Below are 20,430 nucleotides of genomic sequence, written 5' to 3'. Positions count from 1 at the left end.
CTGCCTCATTAATATAACTGCTGCTAATCCTACTTCATTTCATCAGATGACAAAATGGTAGACAATCTCACAATACTGTGAGTAATGGCCTAGCCAGCTTGACAGACAACTCAATCCATGAGTTATATAACCAAAACACTCAGCTCATGGTTTTATGGTAGCAAATATCACTAATACTCTAATTATCTGTTTCTGCCGTCCAACTGTAAGGTCTTCCAATGGCTGTTATCAGAAACATGAAAACAACAGTGTTGGTGAGGATGTAGAACGATGAGAACCCTTGGCTGCTGGTGATGGGAAGGTAAAACGGTACAGCTGCCGTGGAGAACAGCTGTCAGTTCCTCAGAAAGTTAAACCTATGACCTAGAGGTTCCACTACTATGTATACTATCCATGTAGTCCTCAACTTAAGATGGGATTCTTTTGCAACAATTCTGTCCTGTCGGTTCTGATGTAAGTCAAATACCTCTTTTTTTTCTTTTTCCCATAGCAGGCTATACATCAGTGTTTTAAACAGTAAATCATAACACCGTACATCTGTGAGTTGACATCTGAGAATGGTATCAGGAAATTACCCATTGCAACACTGCATGTAGAATATATTGCTAAAGAGAAGATGTACAAAAAACAAACAAAAAAAGTCGTGTTGAGTGCAGTTTGTTGTAATTTGAATACACTGTACATCAGGGACTACCTGTACCCACAATGACTTAGAGCAGGGGCTCAAAACAAAGGCAGGTACACCAATGTTCACTGCAGCATTACCTACATACCATGGAGTATTACTCATCCATTGAGAGGAATGAAGTTCTGACACATGCTATAGCACGGGTGAACCTCAAAACATTATGCTAAGTCAGACGCAAAAGGACAAATACTTGCATAATCCCTTCTAATCCAAAATATCTAAGTAAGTAACAGCAAAGAAACAAAAACTTATTAGCGGCTGGCTACCAGAGGCTGGGGGCAATGGCAAGTGAGGAGTTATTGCTTAAGTGCTGAGTCTGTTTAGGGTGATGATAAACTTTTGGAAATGGATAGTGGTGATGGCTGCATAACATGGTGACTGTCAGAACTGTACGCTTAAAAATGGGTAAACAGCAGATGTTCTGCTAGATACATTTTACCACAATAATACTGCTGTAAACTTCTTATACTCTCTGTGTGCATATGTATGAGAATTTCATTTGGGTATGTTCTAGAATAAAATGTGATGGCTTGCAGAACGTGGAGATTTTCAACTTTACCAGAACTTGTCAGGTGGCTCTCCAAAGTGCTTATTTATTGGAGCCCTTTGAAGACCCCACAAGAAATGAAATGAAAATTCCCCCAGAAAACCACTACCATTATGGAAAAGCCACTGATAAAAACAAACTGAAACACCATTTGTATTTGACTTCTAAACACCCCATAACTTTGAGTATTTATAAATGCATGTTTATCTTGGCCATCATCCATTAAGTAGCAATTTATACTTCTAAAGCATTTCTCTTTACATGCTTTAGAAGTACAAGCTGCTGGTTAATGGATGATGTTTAAGATAAATATCCATTTATGTCAGAAGGGGAGGATCTTCAGCCTGGCAGCACATTAAAGACAGATCATACTCACCACTGGCAAGAACGTGTGTGTGTGGTGGACAGGAGGCAGCAGCCCTCTTATACCTGTAAACAGTGAGCTGTTATACTGTTTTGGAAGGTAATATGGTAGCAACTAACATTAGAAATGTATAAACCTTTGATCTGGCACTACTTCTTCTAGAAGTTATCCTAACATATTACTCTCCCAATTTAGGAGAAATTTATAGCCTGCAGTTGATAGTGGCCAAAAACAAAACCACCTGAAGGTCTATCATTTCTCCTGGGCATAAGCCTAGGAGACTGCTGAGTCATACGGTAACTTCCCAGGAAACCACCACGCTGCTTCCCAGAGCGGTCATACCAGTTTACATGGCCATCAGGAATACACGGAAGTTCCAGTTGCTCTGCATCATCTCCAGCACTTGGCACTGTCATATTTTTGTTATAGTCAGTCAATGACATGCGATGAAAACCCTATGGATAACAACAGACTATTGTCCAATAAAGTGCTAGAAGATGAGTCCCCTGGGTTGCCTCAATAATGGACTCAGGCATACCAACGAACATTTCATTCTGCTGAACACGGGGTCACCATGAGTCGGAGCTGACTTGACAGTGACTAAAATGAACCAGGATATCGAGCTATCTCCCTGTGGTTTTAATTTCATTTCTGTAATGACTAAATCTTCTGCCTATTTTTACACTGGGCTGTTTCCCTTCTTTTACTTAAACCACCACCTGTTTATTAGTTCCCAGTTTGGTAGGTCAAAGGTACAGCATGGTGTGGCTGGGTTCTCTGTTCAGTCTTTTTTGTTGTTAGCTGGCCATCAAGTTGGCCCAGACTCATGGTGACACCATGCACAATGGAATTTGACTGTTGTGATCCACAGGATTTTCACTGGTTGATTTTTCTTAAGTAGATCAGCAGCCCTTTCTTCCTATCAGGAGGCTCTGGGAAGAATGTGGCATTGGAGGACAGGTCCTCCTTCCCTTGCTTGCTGTCAGGTGAGGTCTGCTCTCATCTCCTAAAGGCCACCTGAAGTTCTTGCCACGTGGCCCCTCCATCTTCAAAGTCAGCAACAGAGAAACTCCTCTGTGTAGAATCTCTCCCATGCTTCAAACTTCTTTTGCCAGAAGAGACCCGTCCCTTTTAGCCTCATCACTCAGTCCCTGATTATGTCAGGCCCACTGAGGATAATCATTCTTTCTTAAACTGTACCAAATATCTTCCACTGGGAGGGGATTATAGTGAGGGGTGGGTGGGTCCTTGTGGGGTTGTTTTAGAATTATGCCTACTGGTTTGGTGAGCTAAAAATATTGCTATTAATACTCACAGAATAGTCCCTCTGCTCTCAGTGATTGAATTCTCGTCTTAAATGTCATACACACAGCCTTTGCACTGCTTGGGCTAAGCTAGTTTGTACCCTTGACCCTATTTAAACTCATACTCCATGTACTATACTATCTGTTTTGATAATGTTTTTGGTGAAAGAAGACACAGCAAAACAAGTTCCCATTCAACAATTTCTACAGACAATGTTCCGTGACATTGGCTACGTTCTTCAGTTGTGTCAGCACTCTCATTATTTCTGTTCTAGTTGTTCCACTTCCAATAATTCAGTCTCACTGTCCTCCAAACTTCACATCTATGCTTTAGAATAACTGTTGTCCATTTGGAGGGTTCATTTTTTTCTTACTGTTTTCAGTTCTGGATAAAAGTCTTTGAGAGATAGCTGATACACAAATATTTTCTCCCAGTCTGTTGTTTTTCATTTGACAGTATCCTTCACAGCACAAAATATTTTAATTTTATTGAAGTCCAATACATAAATTTATCTTTTATGGATTGTCCTATCTGAAAACTCTCTGCCTAACTCAAGGCCATCAAGACCTTCTCCTACCTTTTCTTCTAAAAGTTTTATAATGTAAAATTTTATATTTAGGTCTATGATCCTTTTGAGCTAATTTTTATAAAAGGTTATCAGGTATATGTCAAAGTTCTGTTTTGGAAGGGGTCTGGAGGCATATAGATGGTTCAATTATTATGCCATTTGTTCAAATAAAAGACTGTTCTTTCTCCACTGAATACCCCTTATCAAAAATTAGTTATCCATACTTCTGTGAATCCATTTCTGGGTTCTTCTGTTCCATTCATCTATGTATCTGTCCTTTTGTCAATACTACAATGTTTTCATTTCTGTAGCTTTACAGTAAGTCTTGAAATCAAGCAGTGAGTCTTTCAACTTTGTTATCTTTAAAAATTACCGTCTAGTTAATTCCTTTGTATTTACATTAATTTCTAGAATCAGCTGATATTTACAAAAATATAGCTGGAATTTTGACTAGGATGTGTTCAATCTATATAAATCAATTTCAGGAGGACTGACATTTTAACGATATCATTTTTTTCCAAATAAAGCATGTGTTATATGTTTTTTTTGCCAACCACGACCCCCCCGCCCCGTCTGTTATTTTCGTAAGCGCAAAATGCCTTTTTTACCCCCACGTGTTGCTAACTTCAATTGACACTGAGAAGACACAATTGAACAATGAAAAAGCAGACCTAACATAACCTAATGGCTTCATTTAAGACAACACGATAAGGTTTTCACATTCGACTGTAAGCTACTACACTATAATTATCAACTTAAATTAACAGAACCTCATAGTTTCAACTGTTTATTTTCTGATTACTGGGGGTCTACCATGCTCCATTCATGACTTTTTGACCATAGCTTACACCTTTATTATACCGTTATGATCAAAAGTAACACTTTTGGACTGTTTTTATACACACAAGCAGGAGACTAAAGAAAATGAACAGAACACTGATTCACCTATCATGTGGTAGATGGGTGAATGAGGCCAAAATTCACATCTGGAAACATGAGCAAACATGCACAGTATATGCATGGGGGTGGGCTACGCCACAACTGTCATATTTCATCATTTCTGCTCATGATATGTGTGGCACATTATTTGTGAAAAAATATAGCCTTGAGTCCGCTAACACACATATACATTGTATCTCTCATTTAGGACTTCTTTAAATTTTTTCATCAGAGTTTTAATAGTTTCCAGTTTATAGATCCTGTACATATTTCTAATTTTGGGGGCGCTATTTTTTTTTTATTGTAAACAGTAGTTTTTAGAATACTGAAATCCCACTGTTCATTGCTAGTATATAAAATACAATTCATCTTTATATACTGCAAGGTTTATACCCTGCACCCTCGCTAAAAATGACTCCTTCCTGGCCTTTTTTGTAGATTTCAATTTTTTACATACACAATAATGTCATCTGACGAAAGAAAGCCTCTTTTTTGACTTGCACGTGCCGTTTCTCGCTGGTTACAACTTCTAGTATGATGCTGAATATGAGCTGCCTTGTTACTAACCTTGAGGGGGATAGAGTATTCAGGTTTTCACCATTAAGCATGGTATCAACTGTTTCGTTTTTTTTTTTTTTTTTTTTTTTTATAATAACTTTTATTAAGCTTCAAGTGAACGTTTACAAATCCAATCAGTCTGTCACATATAAGTTTACATACATCTCACTCCCTAGTCCCACTTACTCTCCCCGTCTTGAGTCAGCCCTTTCAGTCTCTCCTTTCTTGACAATTTTGCCGGCTTCCCTCTCTCTCTATCCTCCCATCCCCCCTCCAGACAAGAGTTGCCAACACAATCTCAAGTGTACACCTGATATAATTAGCTCACTCTTCATCAGCGTCTCTCTCCCACCCGCTGACCAGTCCCTTTCATGTCTGATGAGTTGTCTTCAGGGATGGTTCCTGTCCTGTGTCAACAGAAGGTCTGGAGAGCATGACCGCCGGGATTCCTCCAGTCTCAGTCAGACCATTAAGTTTGGTCTTCTTATGAGAATTTGGGGTCTGCATCCCACTGCTCTCCTGCTCCCTCAGGGGTCCTCTGCTGAGCTCCCTGTCAGGGCAGTCATCGATTGTGGCCGGGCACCAACTAGTTCTTCTGGTCTCAGGATGATGTAGGTCTCTGGTTCATGTGGCCCTTTCTGTCTCTTGGGCTCTTAGTTGTCATGTGGGCTTGGTGTTCTTCATTTTCCTTTGCTCCAGGTGGGTTGAGACCAATTGCTGCATCTTAGATGGCTGCTTGTTAGCATTTAAGACCCCAGACGCCACATTTCAAAGTGGGATGCAGAATGATTTCATAATAGAATTATTTTGCCAATTGACTTAGAAGTCCCCGCAAACCATGTTCCCCAGACCCCCGCGCTTGCTCCGCTGAGCTTTGAAGCATTCATTTTATCCCGGAAACTTCTTTGCTTTTGGTCCAGTCCAATTGAGCTGACCTTCCATGTATTGAGTGTTGTCTTTCCCTTCACCTAAAGCAGTTCTTATCTACTGATTAATCAATAAAAAACCCTCTCCCACCCTCCCTCCCTCCCCCCCTCGTAACCACAAAAGTATGCGTTCTTCTCAGGTTTACTATTTCTCAAGATCTTATAATAGTGGTCTTATACAGTATTTGTCCTTTTGCCTCTGACTCATTTCGCTCAGCATGTTTCGTTTTTTTAGATTATTTTACCAAGGTATGGAAGTTCCCTTCTATTCCCATTTTTCTGAGTTTTTATCACGAATGGCATTGAATCTGAATAAGCTGAGACAAACGTGTTTTTTCTTGTCTGGTCTGTTAATTTCGTAGCTTATACTGATTTTTTAAATGCTAAACTAGTCTTGCATTCCTAGGATAAACCACACTAGGTGATGTATAATTCTTTTTATATGCTGTGGGATTAGATTTGCTATTATTTTGTTGAAGATTTCTGCACCTGTTTGCTTGAGGAATACCCATCAGTGATTTCCTTATAATGCCTTTAATCTGGTGGTGTCAGGGTAATGATCATCTCATAAAATGAGCTGGGCAGTATTTTATTTTCTGTAACAGATCGTGAAGAACTGACATTATTTCTTAAGTCACTGATGCTATTTAAGCATTGGCTTTTCCTGATTAGGTTTTTAAATATGAATTCAATTGCTAATTATGAGGCCATCCAGGTTACATATTTCCTCTCAGACGAGTTTAAGTATTTTGTGGCTTTTAAGGAATTTGCCCATTTAATAGATTTTTTTTTTTTTTTTTTTATCTATACAGTCCAATTTGTGGGCATAAAGTTTTTTTGTATTTTCTTATTATTCTTTTTAATGCTGGTAGGGTCTGTAAGTGTATCTTGTTTCATTCCTGCTATTGGTAAAAAGAAGCCCTGGTGGCACAATGATTAAGAGCTCGGTTGCTAATCAAAAAGGTCAGTAGTTCAAATCCACCAGCTGCTCCCTGGAAACCCTATGGGCAGCTGTACTCTGTCCTATAGGGTCACTATCAGCCAGAATCGGCTTGACGGCAACACGCCTGGTTTGGTTTTTTTGGTATTGCTAAAAAGGTTTATAATATTTACCCAGATGTCTACCATTTGTTTCCCTTCACTCATAAAGTTCCAAGTTTCATTTCTCCTTTATCCAAAGAACTTCTAACATTTCTTTTATGGCAGGTTTGGAGGTAAAAAAATTCTTAGTTCATCAGAGTATATCTTTATCTTGTCCTCATTCCTGAAAGTATATGTTTGTTAGACACAGAATTTCGTGTTCAGCTTTTTTCTTTTTCAGCACTTTAAATATTTTGATCTACTGTCTTTTGGCCTCTGATGAAAAATCCAGTTATTCTTATCACTGTTCTGTTATAAAAAATGTATCATTTCTCTCTGGCTGGTCTTAAGACTTTTTCTTTATATCTCTGGTTTCAAGCAGTTTGCTTTCTGTGTCCAGGCCTGGTTTTATGCTTGTTTCTTTTTGTTTATCCTGTTCGGCGTTCACTGAGCTTCTTGAATCTGTAAATTTATATCTTTCAGCAATTTTGGGATGTCTTTAGCATTTATTTCTTCAAATGTTTTTCCTGTACCACCTTCTTTTTCCTCTCCTTCTGGGACTTTAATGACACAAAGGTTAGGCCTTCTGTGTTCCACAGGTCCCCGAGGCTCTGTTCATTTGTTTTCAATCTTCCTTCGCTTCGTATTTCAGAATAGGTTATTTTGTATCGATTCATCTTGAAGATCAAAGACTACAGTCTTCAGGATGGATTACACCTTAACATATAGAAAATAAAAACCCTCACAACTGGACCAATGAGCAACATCATGATAAACAGAGAAAAGACTGAAGTTATCAAGGATTTCATATTTCTTGGATCCACAATCAATGCCCATGGAAGCAGCAGTCAAGAATTCAAATGACATACTGCATTGCATGAATCTGCTCCAAAGGCCTATTTAAAGTTTAAAAGGCAAAGACGTCACTCTGGGGACTAAGGTGCACCTGACCCAAGCCATGGTATTTTTAAACACTTTGTATGCATGCAAAAGTTGAACAATGAGTAAGACTGAAGAATAACTGATACATTTGAATTATGGTATTGAAGAAGGATATTGAATATTACCATGGACTCTGGAATGAACAAATCTGTCTTGGAAGAAGTATAGCCAGAATGTTTCTTAGAGGCAAGGATGGTGAGACTTCATCTCGCATACTCTGTATGTGTTATCAGGAGGGGCCAGTCCCTGGAGATGGACATTGGCTTAGGCTGGGTTCTCCAGAGAAGCAAAACCAGTGAAGTGTGTGTGTGTGTGTATATACACACACAACAGAGAGAAAAAGACAGGTTTGTATCAAAAAAATGGCTCACGCAGTTGTAGTATGGAAAGTAACAAGTGTGTGGGTCAAGCACCAGGCTGGAGGCTTCTCCTGACTCATGTAGCTGCAGGGGCTGACGAACCCAAGATCAGCAGGTCAGACAGCAGGCTGCTGGCTCAATTCCCAAGACCTGGAGGTCAGGTGATGATGAGCAGGATGCAGGATCCAGAGAGAGCAAAAGCCAGCAAGCTTTGCCAGAAAGTCCACATATAGTGGAAGCAGACCACACCCGCAAGGAAACTTCTTTTCCACTGACTGGCTGCTCACAGCAGATCTCATCACAGAGGTGATTACATCATATCAGATCTCATCACGGAGGTGACTGCATTCATCACGTTAACTGCCAAACTACTGAAAATCATGGCCCAGCCAATTTGAAACACAACCTTAACCACCACGCTTGGTGAAGACATTATACTTGGTAAAGTAGTGGGTCAGTAAAAAAGAGGAAGACCCTCAATGAGATGGACTGGCACAGTGGATGCAACAACCGGCTCAAATACAGCAAGAATTGTGAGAATGTCAATGGACCAGGCAGTGTTTTGTGCTGCTGCACACTGGGTTGCTGTGAGTCGGAACCGACCTGATGGCACCCAACAACAACCACATGGACCAAAGTGCTTTTAAGTCTTTGATAATTCCAATATCTGGTCATGGTAAGGTTGGCATCTGTTGTCTTTGCCTTCCAGAACTAATCAGATTTTCCTGATTGCATGAGAGTAACTTGTAATTATCCTAGACATTTTGAATATAATGACTCTGGGTCCTAATAAAAAACGCTGGTGAATGCTGATTTTTGTTTGGTTTTAGCACGTATCTACCAAGTTATTCTGTCTCACTTTGTGTGGGCGGTGGCTCCCTCCTAAGTTCAGTTTTCAAAGCCTTTGTTATGCTGTTTAGGTTTCTTTGGTCATGGGTCACTCAGGGATTGGATGGTCACTTATAATGTCATTTGGTTCCCAACACCTCTGCCGTATTTCTTTGGGTGTGTTCCACACACATGCAGCTCAGGGGTAAGTTTCTTCGCCTCTTCAGCTCTCCTCTCCAAGACTTCCCTCATGTTCTCTAGATAACAGTCCCTTTTCCCCATTTTTTCTAGTCAGAAAAGACAAGCTTTCCCCAAGTTGTAACCACCTATCCTCTACCAAGTTCTGAGTAACCTTTGGGGTGCTGAGAAGGGGGAAAAAAAATAATGGGATCTGCCCCATACTCTCTAGACAACACCATCCCCTTTTCCCAGTTCCTCTGGCTAAGGAGACAGGGTTTCTCTGACAACACCATCCCCTTTTCCCAGTTCCTCTGGCTAAGGAGACAGGGTTTCTCTGACAACACCATCCCCTTTTCCCAGTTCCTCTGGCTAAGGGGACAGGGTTTCTCTGACAACACCATCCCCTTTTCCCAGTTCCTCTGGCTAAGGGGACAGGGTTTCTCTGACAACATCATCCCCTTTTCCCAGTTCCTCTGGCTAAGGGGACAGGGTTTCTCTGACAACACCATCCCCTTTTCCCAGTTCCTCTGGCTAAGGGGACAGGGTTTCTCTGACATCATCCCCTTTTCCCAGTTCCTCTGGCTAAGGGGACAGGGTCTCTCTGACAACATCATCCCCTTTTCCCAGTTCCTCTGGCTAAGGGGACAGGGTTTCTCTGGGGATTTCAGCTGCTGCTGCAGCTGCTGTATCGCAGGTCTACTACTGGTTCTGGGCTTGGGCAAAGCTAGGAGACAAGAGTAACAAACGAACAAAAAGACAGGGACCCTGCCCCAGTCTTCAGATTTCCTAGGCTGCTCTTCCCTACAGCCGTTTCTTTCAGAGTGTCTACTGTCTGTGCCTGCTAAGCAGTTCCATGAGCCAGTCCACCCTCAGTTCAAAGCCAGGAGGCAAAGCAAGGGGAAAAACTGAATCTCACCCCTTTTATGGGTCATTATTCAAGTTTTAACTTCCCTCCCCAATCCATCTGGCTAATAGTTTTCAGAATCCTCATGTACTTGCTTTTTGTACTTTGTCCAAAGGTTTTAGTTGCCATCTGTAGGGAAAATAGGTTAGAGTGGGCTTAGTCCACCTTGGCTGGTTCTGGAAGTCAAAAAGTTTACTTTAATGTAATAAAACTGAAAAATTTTATACTCCATTTTCTGTTTATTTTTAGTAAACTGGTCATGTTAACTATTCTCCTACATTTTATTCTACAAGTTTTGGTTTTGCTTTAACATTAAGAACTGATATTACACCAAGTCTAAGACAGAGATCTAACACTGACAGTTAACTGTCCCAGTGCCAGTTATCAATAGCCTCTTCTCTTGATCTAGAATGCTATGTTTGTTACATACCCGATTTCTATACATGTGCCGTTCTGTACTGGGGTACCCTATTCAGATTCATTAAGTTCCATATCCCAATGACAATTTCATACTGTCCAGTTACCACGACTTTATCTCAAAGATTACCTTCCTCAAGTTTGTTTTTATTCAAAACTGTCATGGTTCTTTTTGACCACTTGTTCGTCTATGTGAATTTTAGAATTAGCTAGTCAAGTTCTGCAAAAAGCCATACTAGGATTTGGTTAAAATTATTTTCATTGACTGATTAATTTGGAAACAATATTTTTTGTGATACTGAGTCTTTTCATCCATGAAAATGATGTCTCTCAGTTTCTTTTATGTCTTGCAATATAATTTTACACTTTGCTCCGTAAGTGTTTTACACATCCTTTTTTATTTACTCATAGGTACCTTATGATTTGTCCTTATTGTAAATGATATTTCAAAAAAGTCCTATTTTCTAAATGATTCTTGCTGGAGTACAGAAAAGAAACTGATTTTTATAACTGATTACCTCTTCTTTCGTCTCTCGTGTTGTTGCACTGAGCAGGGTTTCTGAACAACAATGAATAAAACATTGAAAGCAGACGTTACTGTCTTACTCCTGAGTTTAAAGGAGGTGCTTCTAAGGTTTCACTACTAATTATGGTGCTTACTACAGGGTTTCAGTGGATACTCTTCATTATGCTGAAAAAAGTCTCCTTCTTTGTTAGTTATTATTTTTTTTAATAAGTTTTAAGTTTTATTGAATATTTTTCTGCATACACTGAGATATATGGACTTTCTCCTTTAATCTGGTAAAGTACATCAGATTTTCCAATATTAAACTATGCAAGAATTTCTGAAATAAAATTCACTTGGGTCATGACTTCTAAAATACATTTATGTTTTGTCATTGGTTAGCTTTTAACTTTGCATTTCATAAATGCTAACTATACCACCAGTTGCCATCAAGTCCTTTCTGACTCAGACCCAACTGTGTCAAAACAGAATTGGGTTCTTCTACAGGGTTTTCATGGCTGATTTTTCAGAAATAGATCACCAGGTTTTCTTCTGAGTTATAAATGCTACTGGTGTATAATTTTCTTCTCTCATCTAATCCTTACTTGGTTTTGACAGAAGGGGTTGGAGGCTGCTCTCACTTCTTCAGTTTTCTGAAACAGTTCACATAATGTGTTTCCTGAGTATTTGTTAAAAGCTAGTCTGGCCAGTTTTTCTGTTCTCGTATTTTCACTACAAAATCACTTTCTTTACCTGAGTAAAGGATTATTTGGGTTTTCTATTTTTTATATTTAATTTTGGTAAACTATACACACACATATGATTATGTACATCTGTGGAGCTCTGCTGCTGCAGCGGTTAAGTGTTCAGGTGCTAACCCAAAGGCTGGCAGTTCAAATCCACCGGCTGCTCCTTTGAAGCCCTATGGGACAGTTCTGCTCTGTCCTATAGGGTTGCTCTGAGTCAGAATTGACTCAATGGCAATGGGATTGGTTTTTACATGTTTGTACTGCCAATATTTTTACTCCTGATTTATAGTTATCTCTTTTAATTTACAGTTCATAACAATCACTGTATGCTTTTAAAAGGTTATTTCTTATATTCTAATGTTTTCAAGAGTTTGTTTGCCTGGCTGCTAACTGAGAGATTAGTGGTTTGCGTCCACCCAGGGGTGCCTCACAAGAAAGGCCTGGCAATCTACCTCCCCCAAAATCAGCCACTGAAAACCCCATGGAGTGCAGATATACTTCAACCCATGAGGTAATCATGAGTTGGAATCTATAATTGGTAAGGTATAATCCATCATATTAACCTAACTGTAAATCTAACTTTAATGATTTGTTAAGGTTTTTTTTTTTTTTTTAAGGGTAGTCAGTGATCATTTTCAATCTGACATGATAATTTAAAAACATTCTTCCCTGTAGTATTTTCTCATTAAAAAAAAAAACCAAACCCATTGCCTTAGAGTCGAGGACAGAGCAGAACTGCCTTATAGGGTTTGGGTTTCTAAGGAGTGGCTGGTGAATTCAAACTGCTGACCTTTTGGTTAGCAGCCGAGCTTGTAACCACTACGCCACCAAGGTTCCAACAAAGGTGCTACATAATTAACAGAAAACATGGTAAGAACCCAGAACTCAACATATTTGTGTTTGGTTCTGACGATGTTATCTGGCTCTGTGACTTTGGCAAGACATTTTAACCTCTTGTGGCCTGTTTTTCCTCCCCATAAAAAGGTTTTACAAATCATACTGATCAATAACTGCACTCACAAATTAGGAACCTACAGATTAAAAAAAACTTTAATATATGTGTGATATTCCTGAAACTTATATACTATGTTGTTTAACTATAACAATGCTGGAACCTTAGTAGGTACTCAATAAAGTAAGCTAAAACGTTAGTTGTTGCATCAGTTCATATAATCAATAAATATTTGTATGAACCAAAATAACCCATTATACAAAGCATCTCTGATTATGTTCTCTTCTGAAATTACTCAATACGTAACAATACCTTAGCTTTTGGGGTAGCTTTAATTGTCCATATGCAATCAACGGCTTGGCCAGGTTTTGTTTTTTCTTCTTGTTCTACCTGACTAGAACGCACTATTCCGTCAGCTCCTGAGAGCTCAAACTGGCAATCTAGAAAGAATAAATGAGGAATGTTCAAAGGAAAATAAGACCAATCAAAAATGCCATGAGAAAACGAGGTAATATACTAAACCTGGGATGGGATTTAAAATACCTCCTAGGTAAGTGAAGTCTGGATCTGCAACAGAAGAAGAGAATTTCAGAGTTACTTCAAGGCTCGACATCTTAATTTATACCTAAGACGCCACTTAAGAACAAGGCAAGAGAAAGCAGCTTTCACTGACGTAAAGCATACACTGGTTATCTGTGAATGTGATTCAGGCTACTCATCTGTGGTATCAATGTTTACATAATACTAATACTTTTGATTCCGTCATTAAAACTACTTCAAAACTCCCATCAACTGTCAAAAGCAGCAGCAGGTGCTCTATTCCAGAGAGCTGGCTTTTTTTTTTTTTTTAACTGGTTTGATTAAATTAATCAGGTATTTGATTTTATTAAAAAAAAAAATTTTTTTTTTAAACCAATTAACAGAAACAACTGGTATTTTGGTGTCACAAAATCATGCGTGCATCAGATCTTTGAAAATAAGTTTAAACTACTTGGGGTAAAAAAAAAGACTTCCAAAACTTAACCTTATTCCAATGTTTTTAAGTATTAAAAAACATAATCAGAGAACTTTTTTATGCTCTTTCATGACAGTAATATCCAGAGGATTAGGTAATATACCATTTTACAGGTGAGGAAACTGAGTCAGAGAGAGATTTAGTGGTTTTCTTAGATCAGACAATGGCCAAGCCAGGACCAAATTCCTATTCTCTAGCCACCTACCCTTTAGAATTTTCCCCACTCAACTATGTTACCTTTATGTGAGTCAGGATTCCAAAGCTTCACCACGATAATTAAAAATAAACCCACATGTCAAAATAACTATGCAGTGTATAATCTGCCTAAGTCAAAATATGGCTACATCTGACCATAAAGTCATGCATATAAGGTAATTCTGTTCAGTGCTGGTAAATCTGGAAACAATCTATTAACAATGGTGAGAAATTGGCATTTTTTTATGAAATTCTCTAAGCTACTGGTGGTGGTTGTTGAGGCAGAGACTCTTAAAGGACTGTTACTTCCTGGAAGTAACTGGGATATAATTCTGGTAACTTCAGTGCAGTAATGACAGGCAGACAGCTGCCGTCTAATGATAATATCCTAAAATTCTTGCCTAAAAAAAACCATGCCTAGATATGACGAAATTCTGATTCTCCCAACGCTGCTGTAAGATTTAAATTTCTATTTGACATTTCTCTGCAAAAGAGCTGAAGTATTTATTAGTTGTTCCCTTTTACAAAGGTTGAGTTTATTAAGTTAAAAAAGAACAGTCTCTGAGACTTATTTTAAATTAAGCTAACATTTAAAAGACAAATTTCATCTTTGGAGAATATCCTTTGCCACTGAAGCAACATTTAAAAATTCCCATGATGTTTACTGAGGGAAACGTTTTTCAGGTGTTAAAAGTAGGTTAATAAGGCTGTACGTATACTGTGATCCTAGTTTTGTAAAACAAAATGCATACAGAAAAACATCTGAAGGGATACACACCAAAACGTTAACACTTTTTTACATATACGGGGGTGGGTGGGATTATGGATAATTTCTCATTTTGATGTGTATCAATCCTTTAAAGATTAAGTTTGTCAAAAACAAGTGAAAAAATCTCGTAATTGTTACATGAAGTTATTTTTCATCTTGTTTCATTTTGTAAGCTCCTGAAGGACAGGAAAATTACTTGTCCATCTTTGTGCTTCCCCTTTAGGGGACATATATATTCTTTACACTGGACAGGGCTTCAGAGTTTCAAAGCGTTTTCACACATCCCAGGGTAGATACAACAGACAAAATGGGCTAAATGGTGGCCCCCCAAAAGATATGTCCATGTCCTAATCCCTGGAACCTGTGAAAATTACCCTACGCCGTAGAGGATTTATCCTATGTGGTAGAGGAAATGTCACCTTACATGGCAGAATGACTATTATCCTACATGGTAGAGCGACTATTACCCTACATGGTAGTATGAATATTACCTTACATGGTAGAGGGACTGTTACCCTACATGGTAGAGCGACTATTACCCTACATGGTAGAGGGAATATTACCTTACACAGTAGAGAGGATATTACCCTATATGGAAGAGCAAATATTACCCTACATGGTAGTATGAATATTACCTTACATGATAGAGGGAATATTACCCTACATGGTAGAGCGACTATTACCCTACATGGTAGTATGAATATTACCTTACATGGTAGAAGGAATATTACCTTACATGGCAGCATGAGTATTACCTTACATGGTAGAGAGAATATTACCCTATATGGAAGAGCAAATATTACCCTACATGGTAGAGCGACTATTACCCTACATGGTAGAGGAAATATTACCTTGCACAGTAGAGAGGATATCACCCTATATGGAAGAGCAAATATTACCCTACATGGTAGAGCGACTATTACCCTACATGGTAGTATGAATATTACCTTACATGGTAGAAGGAATACTACCCTACATGGTAGAGTGACTATTACCCTACATGGCAGCATGAGTATTACCTTACATGGTAGAGGGAATACTACCTTACACAGTAGAGAGAATATTACCCTATATGGAAGAGCAAATATTACCCTACATGGTAGTCTGAATATTATTACCTTACGTGGGAGAGGGAATATTAACTTACATGGTAGAGTAAATAGTACTCTAAATGGGAGGGTGAATATTACTTTACAGGGTAGAATAAATATTACTTTATCTGGTAGAGCGAATATTACCTTATGTGGTAGAGTGAATACTTACCCTACATGGTACAGTATTACCACCCTATGTGGTAGAGAAAATATTAACCTACATAGTAGAGTGAATATTACCTTATGTGGTAGAGTGAACATTACCTTACATGGCAAAAGACGTGATTAAGAATTCTGACATGAGGAAAGGACAGAGACACAGAGGTGGTGATGTGACCACAAAGGCAAGAGTGGTAGGGACGCACAGGCTCAGGAATGTAGGGCAGCTGCCAGGAGCTGGAAGAGGGAAGCAGATGCTCCTCCAGAGTCCCTGGAGGGAGTATGGTTCTGCCCGATTTTGGAAGTCTGGCCTCCAGAACTGTGAGAGAATAAATTTCTGTTGCTTTAAGCCCCCCAGTTTGTGGTAATTTGTTGCTGCAGCATCAGGAAACAAATGCAGCAGGTGTTCCCTGTGTTTCACAGCCAACAGGTGGCAGCTGTTGCTGCTAGGTGCCATCGAGTCGGTTCTGACTCACAGCAACCCCATGCACAACAGAACGAAACACTGCCTGGTCCTGAGCCATCCTCACAATCGTCGTTATGCTTGAGCCCATTGTGTCAGCCACCGTGTCAATCCACCTTGTTGAGAGTCTTCCTCTTTTCTGCTGACCCTGTACTTTGCCAAGCATGAAGTCCTTCTCCAGAGACTGATCCCTCCTGACAACATGTCCAAACTATGTAAGACGCAGTCTCGCCATCCTTGCTTCTAAGGAGCATTCTGGCTGTACTTCTTCCAAGACAGATTTGTTTGTTCTTTTGGCAGTCCATGGTATATTCAATATTCTTCGCCAACACCAAAACTCAAAGGCATCAATAATTCTTCGGTCTTTCTTATTCACTGTCCAGCTTTCACATGCATATGATGCGATTGGAAATACCGTGGCTTGGGTCAGGCGCACCTCAGTCTTCAAGGTGACATCCTTGCTCTTCAACACTTTAAAGAGGTCCTTTGCAGCAGATCTTTCCAATGCAACAGATCTTTTGATTTCTTGACTGATGCTTCCATGGCTGTTGATTGTGGATTCGGGTAAAATGAAATCCTTGACAACTTCAGTCTTTTCTCTGTTTATCATGATGTTGCTCATTGGTCCAGTTGTGAGGATTTTTGTTTTCCTTATGTAGAGGTGCAATCCATACTGAAGGCTGTGGTCTTTGATCTTCATTAAGTGCTTCAAGTCCTCTTCATTTCAAGCAAACAAGGTTGTGTCATCTGCATAACGCAGGTTGATTAATGAGTCTTCCTCCAATCCTGATGCCCCGGTTCTTCTTCATATAGTCCAGCTTCTCGGATTATTTGCTCAGCATACAGACTGAATAGGTATGGTGAAAGAATACAACCCTGAACCACACCTTTCCTGACTTTAAACCAATCAGTATCCCCTTGTTCTGTCCAAACAACTGCCTCTTCATCTATGTGAAGGTTCCTCATGAGCACAATTAAGTGTTCCGGAATTCCCATTCTTTGCAATGTTATACGTAATTTGTTATGATCCACACAGTCGAATGCCTTCGCATAGTCAATAAAACGCAGGTAAACATCCTTCTGGTATTCTCTACTTTCAGCCAGGATCCATCTGACATCAGCAATGATATCCCTGGTTCCACGTCCTCTTCTGAAATCAGCCTGAATTTCTGGCACTTCCTTGTCGATATACTGCTGCAGCTGTTTTTGAGTGATCTTCAGCAAAATTTTGCTTCCATGTGATATTAATGATATTGTTTTATAATTTCCACATTTGGTTGGATCACCTTTCTTGGGAATAGGCATAAATATGGATCTCTTCCAGTCAGTTGACCAGGAAGCTGTCTTCCATATTTCTTGGCATAGGTGAGTGAGCACCTCCAGTGCTGCATCTGTTTGTTGAAACATCTCAATTGATATTCCATCAATTCCTGGAGCCTTGCTTTTCACCAATGCCTTCAGAGCAGCTTGGACTTCTTCCTTCAGTACCATCAGTTCCCGATCATATGCCACCTCTTGAAATGGTCGAACATCGACTAATTCTTTTTGGTATAATGACTGCGTATTCCTTCCGTCTTCTTTTTGATGGTTCCTGCATGATGTCCTTGATGTCATTCCACAACTCGTCTGGTCTTCAGTCGCTAGTGTTCAGGGCGTCAAATCTATTCTTCAGATGGTCTCCAAATTCAGGTGGGATGTACTTAAGGTCGTATTTTAGCTCTCGTGGACTTGCTCTGATTTTCTTCAGTTTCAGCTTGAACTTGCATATGAGCAATTGATGGTCTGTTCCACAGTCGGCCCCTGGCCTTGTTCTGACTGATGATATTGAGCTTTTCCATCGTCTCTTTCCACAGATGTAGTGAATTTGATTTCTGTGTGTTCCATCTGGCCAGGTCCATGTGTATAGTTGCCATTTATGCTGGTGAAACAGGTATTTGCAATGAAGAGGTCGTTGGTCTTGCAAAATTCTATCATTCAATCTCCAGCGTCGTTTCTATCACCAAGGCCATATTTTCCAACTACTGACCCTTTTTCTTTGTTTCCAACTTTCGCATTCTAATCGCCAGTAATTATCAATGCATCTTGATTGCATGTTCGATCAATTTCAGACTGCAGCAGCTGATAAAAATATTCTATTTTTTCATCTTTGGCCCTAGTGGTTGGTGGGTATATTTGAATAATAGTCATACTAACTGGTCTTCCTTCTAGGCGTATGGATATTATCCTATCACTGACAGCACTGTACTTCAGCATAGATCTTGAAATGTTCTTTTTGATGATGAATGCAACACCATTCCTCTTCAAGCTGTCATTCCCAGCATGGTAGACTATACAATTGCCCAGTTAAAAACAGCCAATACCAGTCCATTTCAGCTCACTAATGCCTAGGATACTGATGTTTACGCGTTCCATTTCTTTTCTGACGATTTCCAATTTTCCTAGATTCATACTTCGTGCATTCCAGGTTCCGATTATTAATGGATGTTTGCAGCTGTTTCTTCTCATTTTGAGTCGTGCCACATCAGCAAATGGAGGTCCTGAAAGCTTACTCCACCCATGTCATTAAGGTTGACTCTACCCTGATGAGGCAGCTCTTGCCCAACTTCATTTTTTGAGTAACTTCCAACCTGGGGGGCTCATCTTCCAGCACTATATGAGACAACATTCTGCTGCTATTCATAAGGTTTTCACTGGCTAATGCTTTTCAGAAGTAGACTGCCGGGTCCTTCCTCTGTCTTAGTCTGGAAGCTCAGCTGAAACCTTTCCTCCATGGGTGACCCTGAATACCGGTGGCATAGCTTCCAGCATTACAACAACATGCAAGCCCCCACAGTATGACAAACTGACCGACTTGTGGGGGTAAGGTGGCAGAGAGAGGATTAGAAAACCAGACTTTCTGCTTCCAAGTGCAGACCAGTATTCTTTGTATTGCTCAATGTTTTCTAGAGATAACTTTATTCAAACAAGTAGTTAATTCAATCAATCCAATGAGGAAAAATCAGCCAAAAATCAGTTTTGGTGGGGATTATGAAAACATGATTTGCTGGTTTAACAATGTTATTTCTCTTGATGTTTCTGGCCTTATGTATATGACGTAAAACAAAGAAATCTAATTCTGTTCTCTGACCTTAAGATTCTAAAATCATAGTGTGGGATACCTACACAACTGAAAAGATAATTTATTTTTTACCTGGAATAAATGAATATTTTGCTCGAAAACCCAGTCCTTCTAGTTCTTCATCAGAACTGAACTTAATCCACATGAATCTCCCCGTTGATCTAATTAACGGGGGGCTTTTCATGCCACAGTAACGATCTATAAGCGGAGAGAAACCAAATGGCCCATCTCGAACTTCCAAGTGATCAAACCGGCATTCAAATGATGGTTCTATATAATAATGTTCATCAAAGGTCAACTCTATTCTTTGCCGTGGAGCAGCTGGAAAAGAGAACAAGCAAATCAGGAGAACACAAAGAACAAAAATGTACTGATACAAGTGAGAAAAACAAAAAAACTGGTCTTTTACTCTACATAAATAAGAATAATAATTGCATTAATTGCTATATATATAAGTCATAACAAATGTTACATTTTACATTAATGGTAACATACCCTTCATCAAACTAGAGTAATCTTTCCCTCTGGCATTTGTGGATGTCAGCTTAAGAAAGTTTCTCATGAGAGAAATTTCTCATATACACCTCGTTGAATTAAATCTACAGGAGATTCAAACTTTTCTTAGGAGATTCAAAATTCCTATAACATTTCAATATTATTTTGTTATCATGTCCAATATTCAGGAATATTTATAATTACCAGAGTCTAATTCAAATGAATATCTAAATTTTATTCAAACTGGCTTTATTACAGCATTTAGCCAACACACTTAATTTTACAATAATGTAAAAGTTCATTCAATAAAA

The 20,430-nt window shown here is 39.2% G+C and overlaps 1 protein-coding gene across 3 annotated transcripts in view; it reads right to left on the bottom strand.

Annotated features, from left to right (window-relative positions):
• NETO2 (neuropilin and tolloid like 2) overlaps nt 1-20,430 on the bottom strand; it is a 59,613-nt gene that overhangs the window by 23,434 nt on the left and 15,749 nt on the right. For all 3 annotated transcript variants that reach the window (XM_049864451.1, XM_049864452.1, XM_049864450.1), the window contains exons 4-6: nt 19,697-19,945; nt 13,334-13,378; nt 13,124-13,251 (exon numbers count right to left, since the gene is read on the bottom strand). In XM_049864451.1, the coding sequence (XP_049720408.1) occupies nt 13,124-13,251; nt 13,334-13,378; nt 19,697-19,945 (422 nt within the window). The remainder of the gene's footprint in view (nt 1-13,123; nt 13,252-13,333; nt 13,379-19,696; nt 19,946-20,430) is intronic.

This window comes from Elephas maximus, chromosome 21, assembly GCF_024166365.1.
Source record: "Elephas maximus indicus isolate mEleMax1 chromosome 21, mEleMax1 primary haplotype, whole genome shotgun sequence".
In the NCBI taxonomy this organism is placed as follows: domain Eukaryota; kingdom Metazoa; phylum Chordata; class Mammalia; order Proboscidea; family Elephantidae; genus Elephas; species Elephas maximus.
The sequence above is the reverse complement of the archived record's forward strand: the minus strand, read 5'-3'. Positions and strand labels throughout refer to the sequence as shown.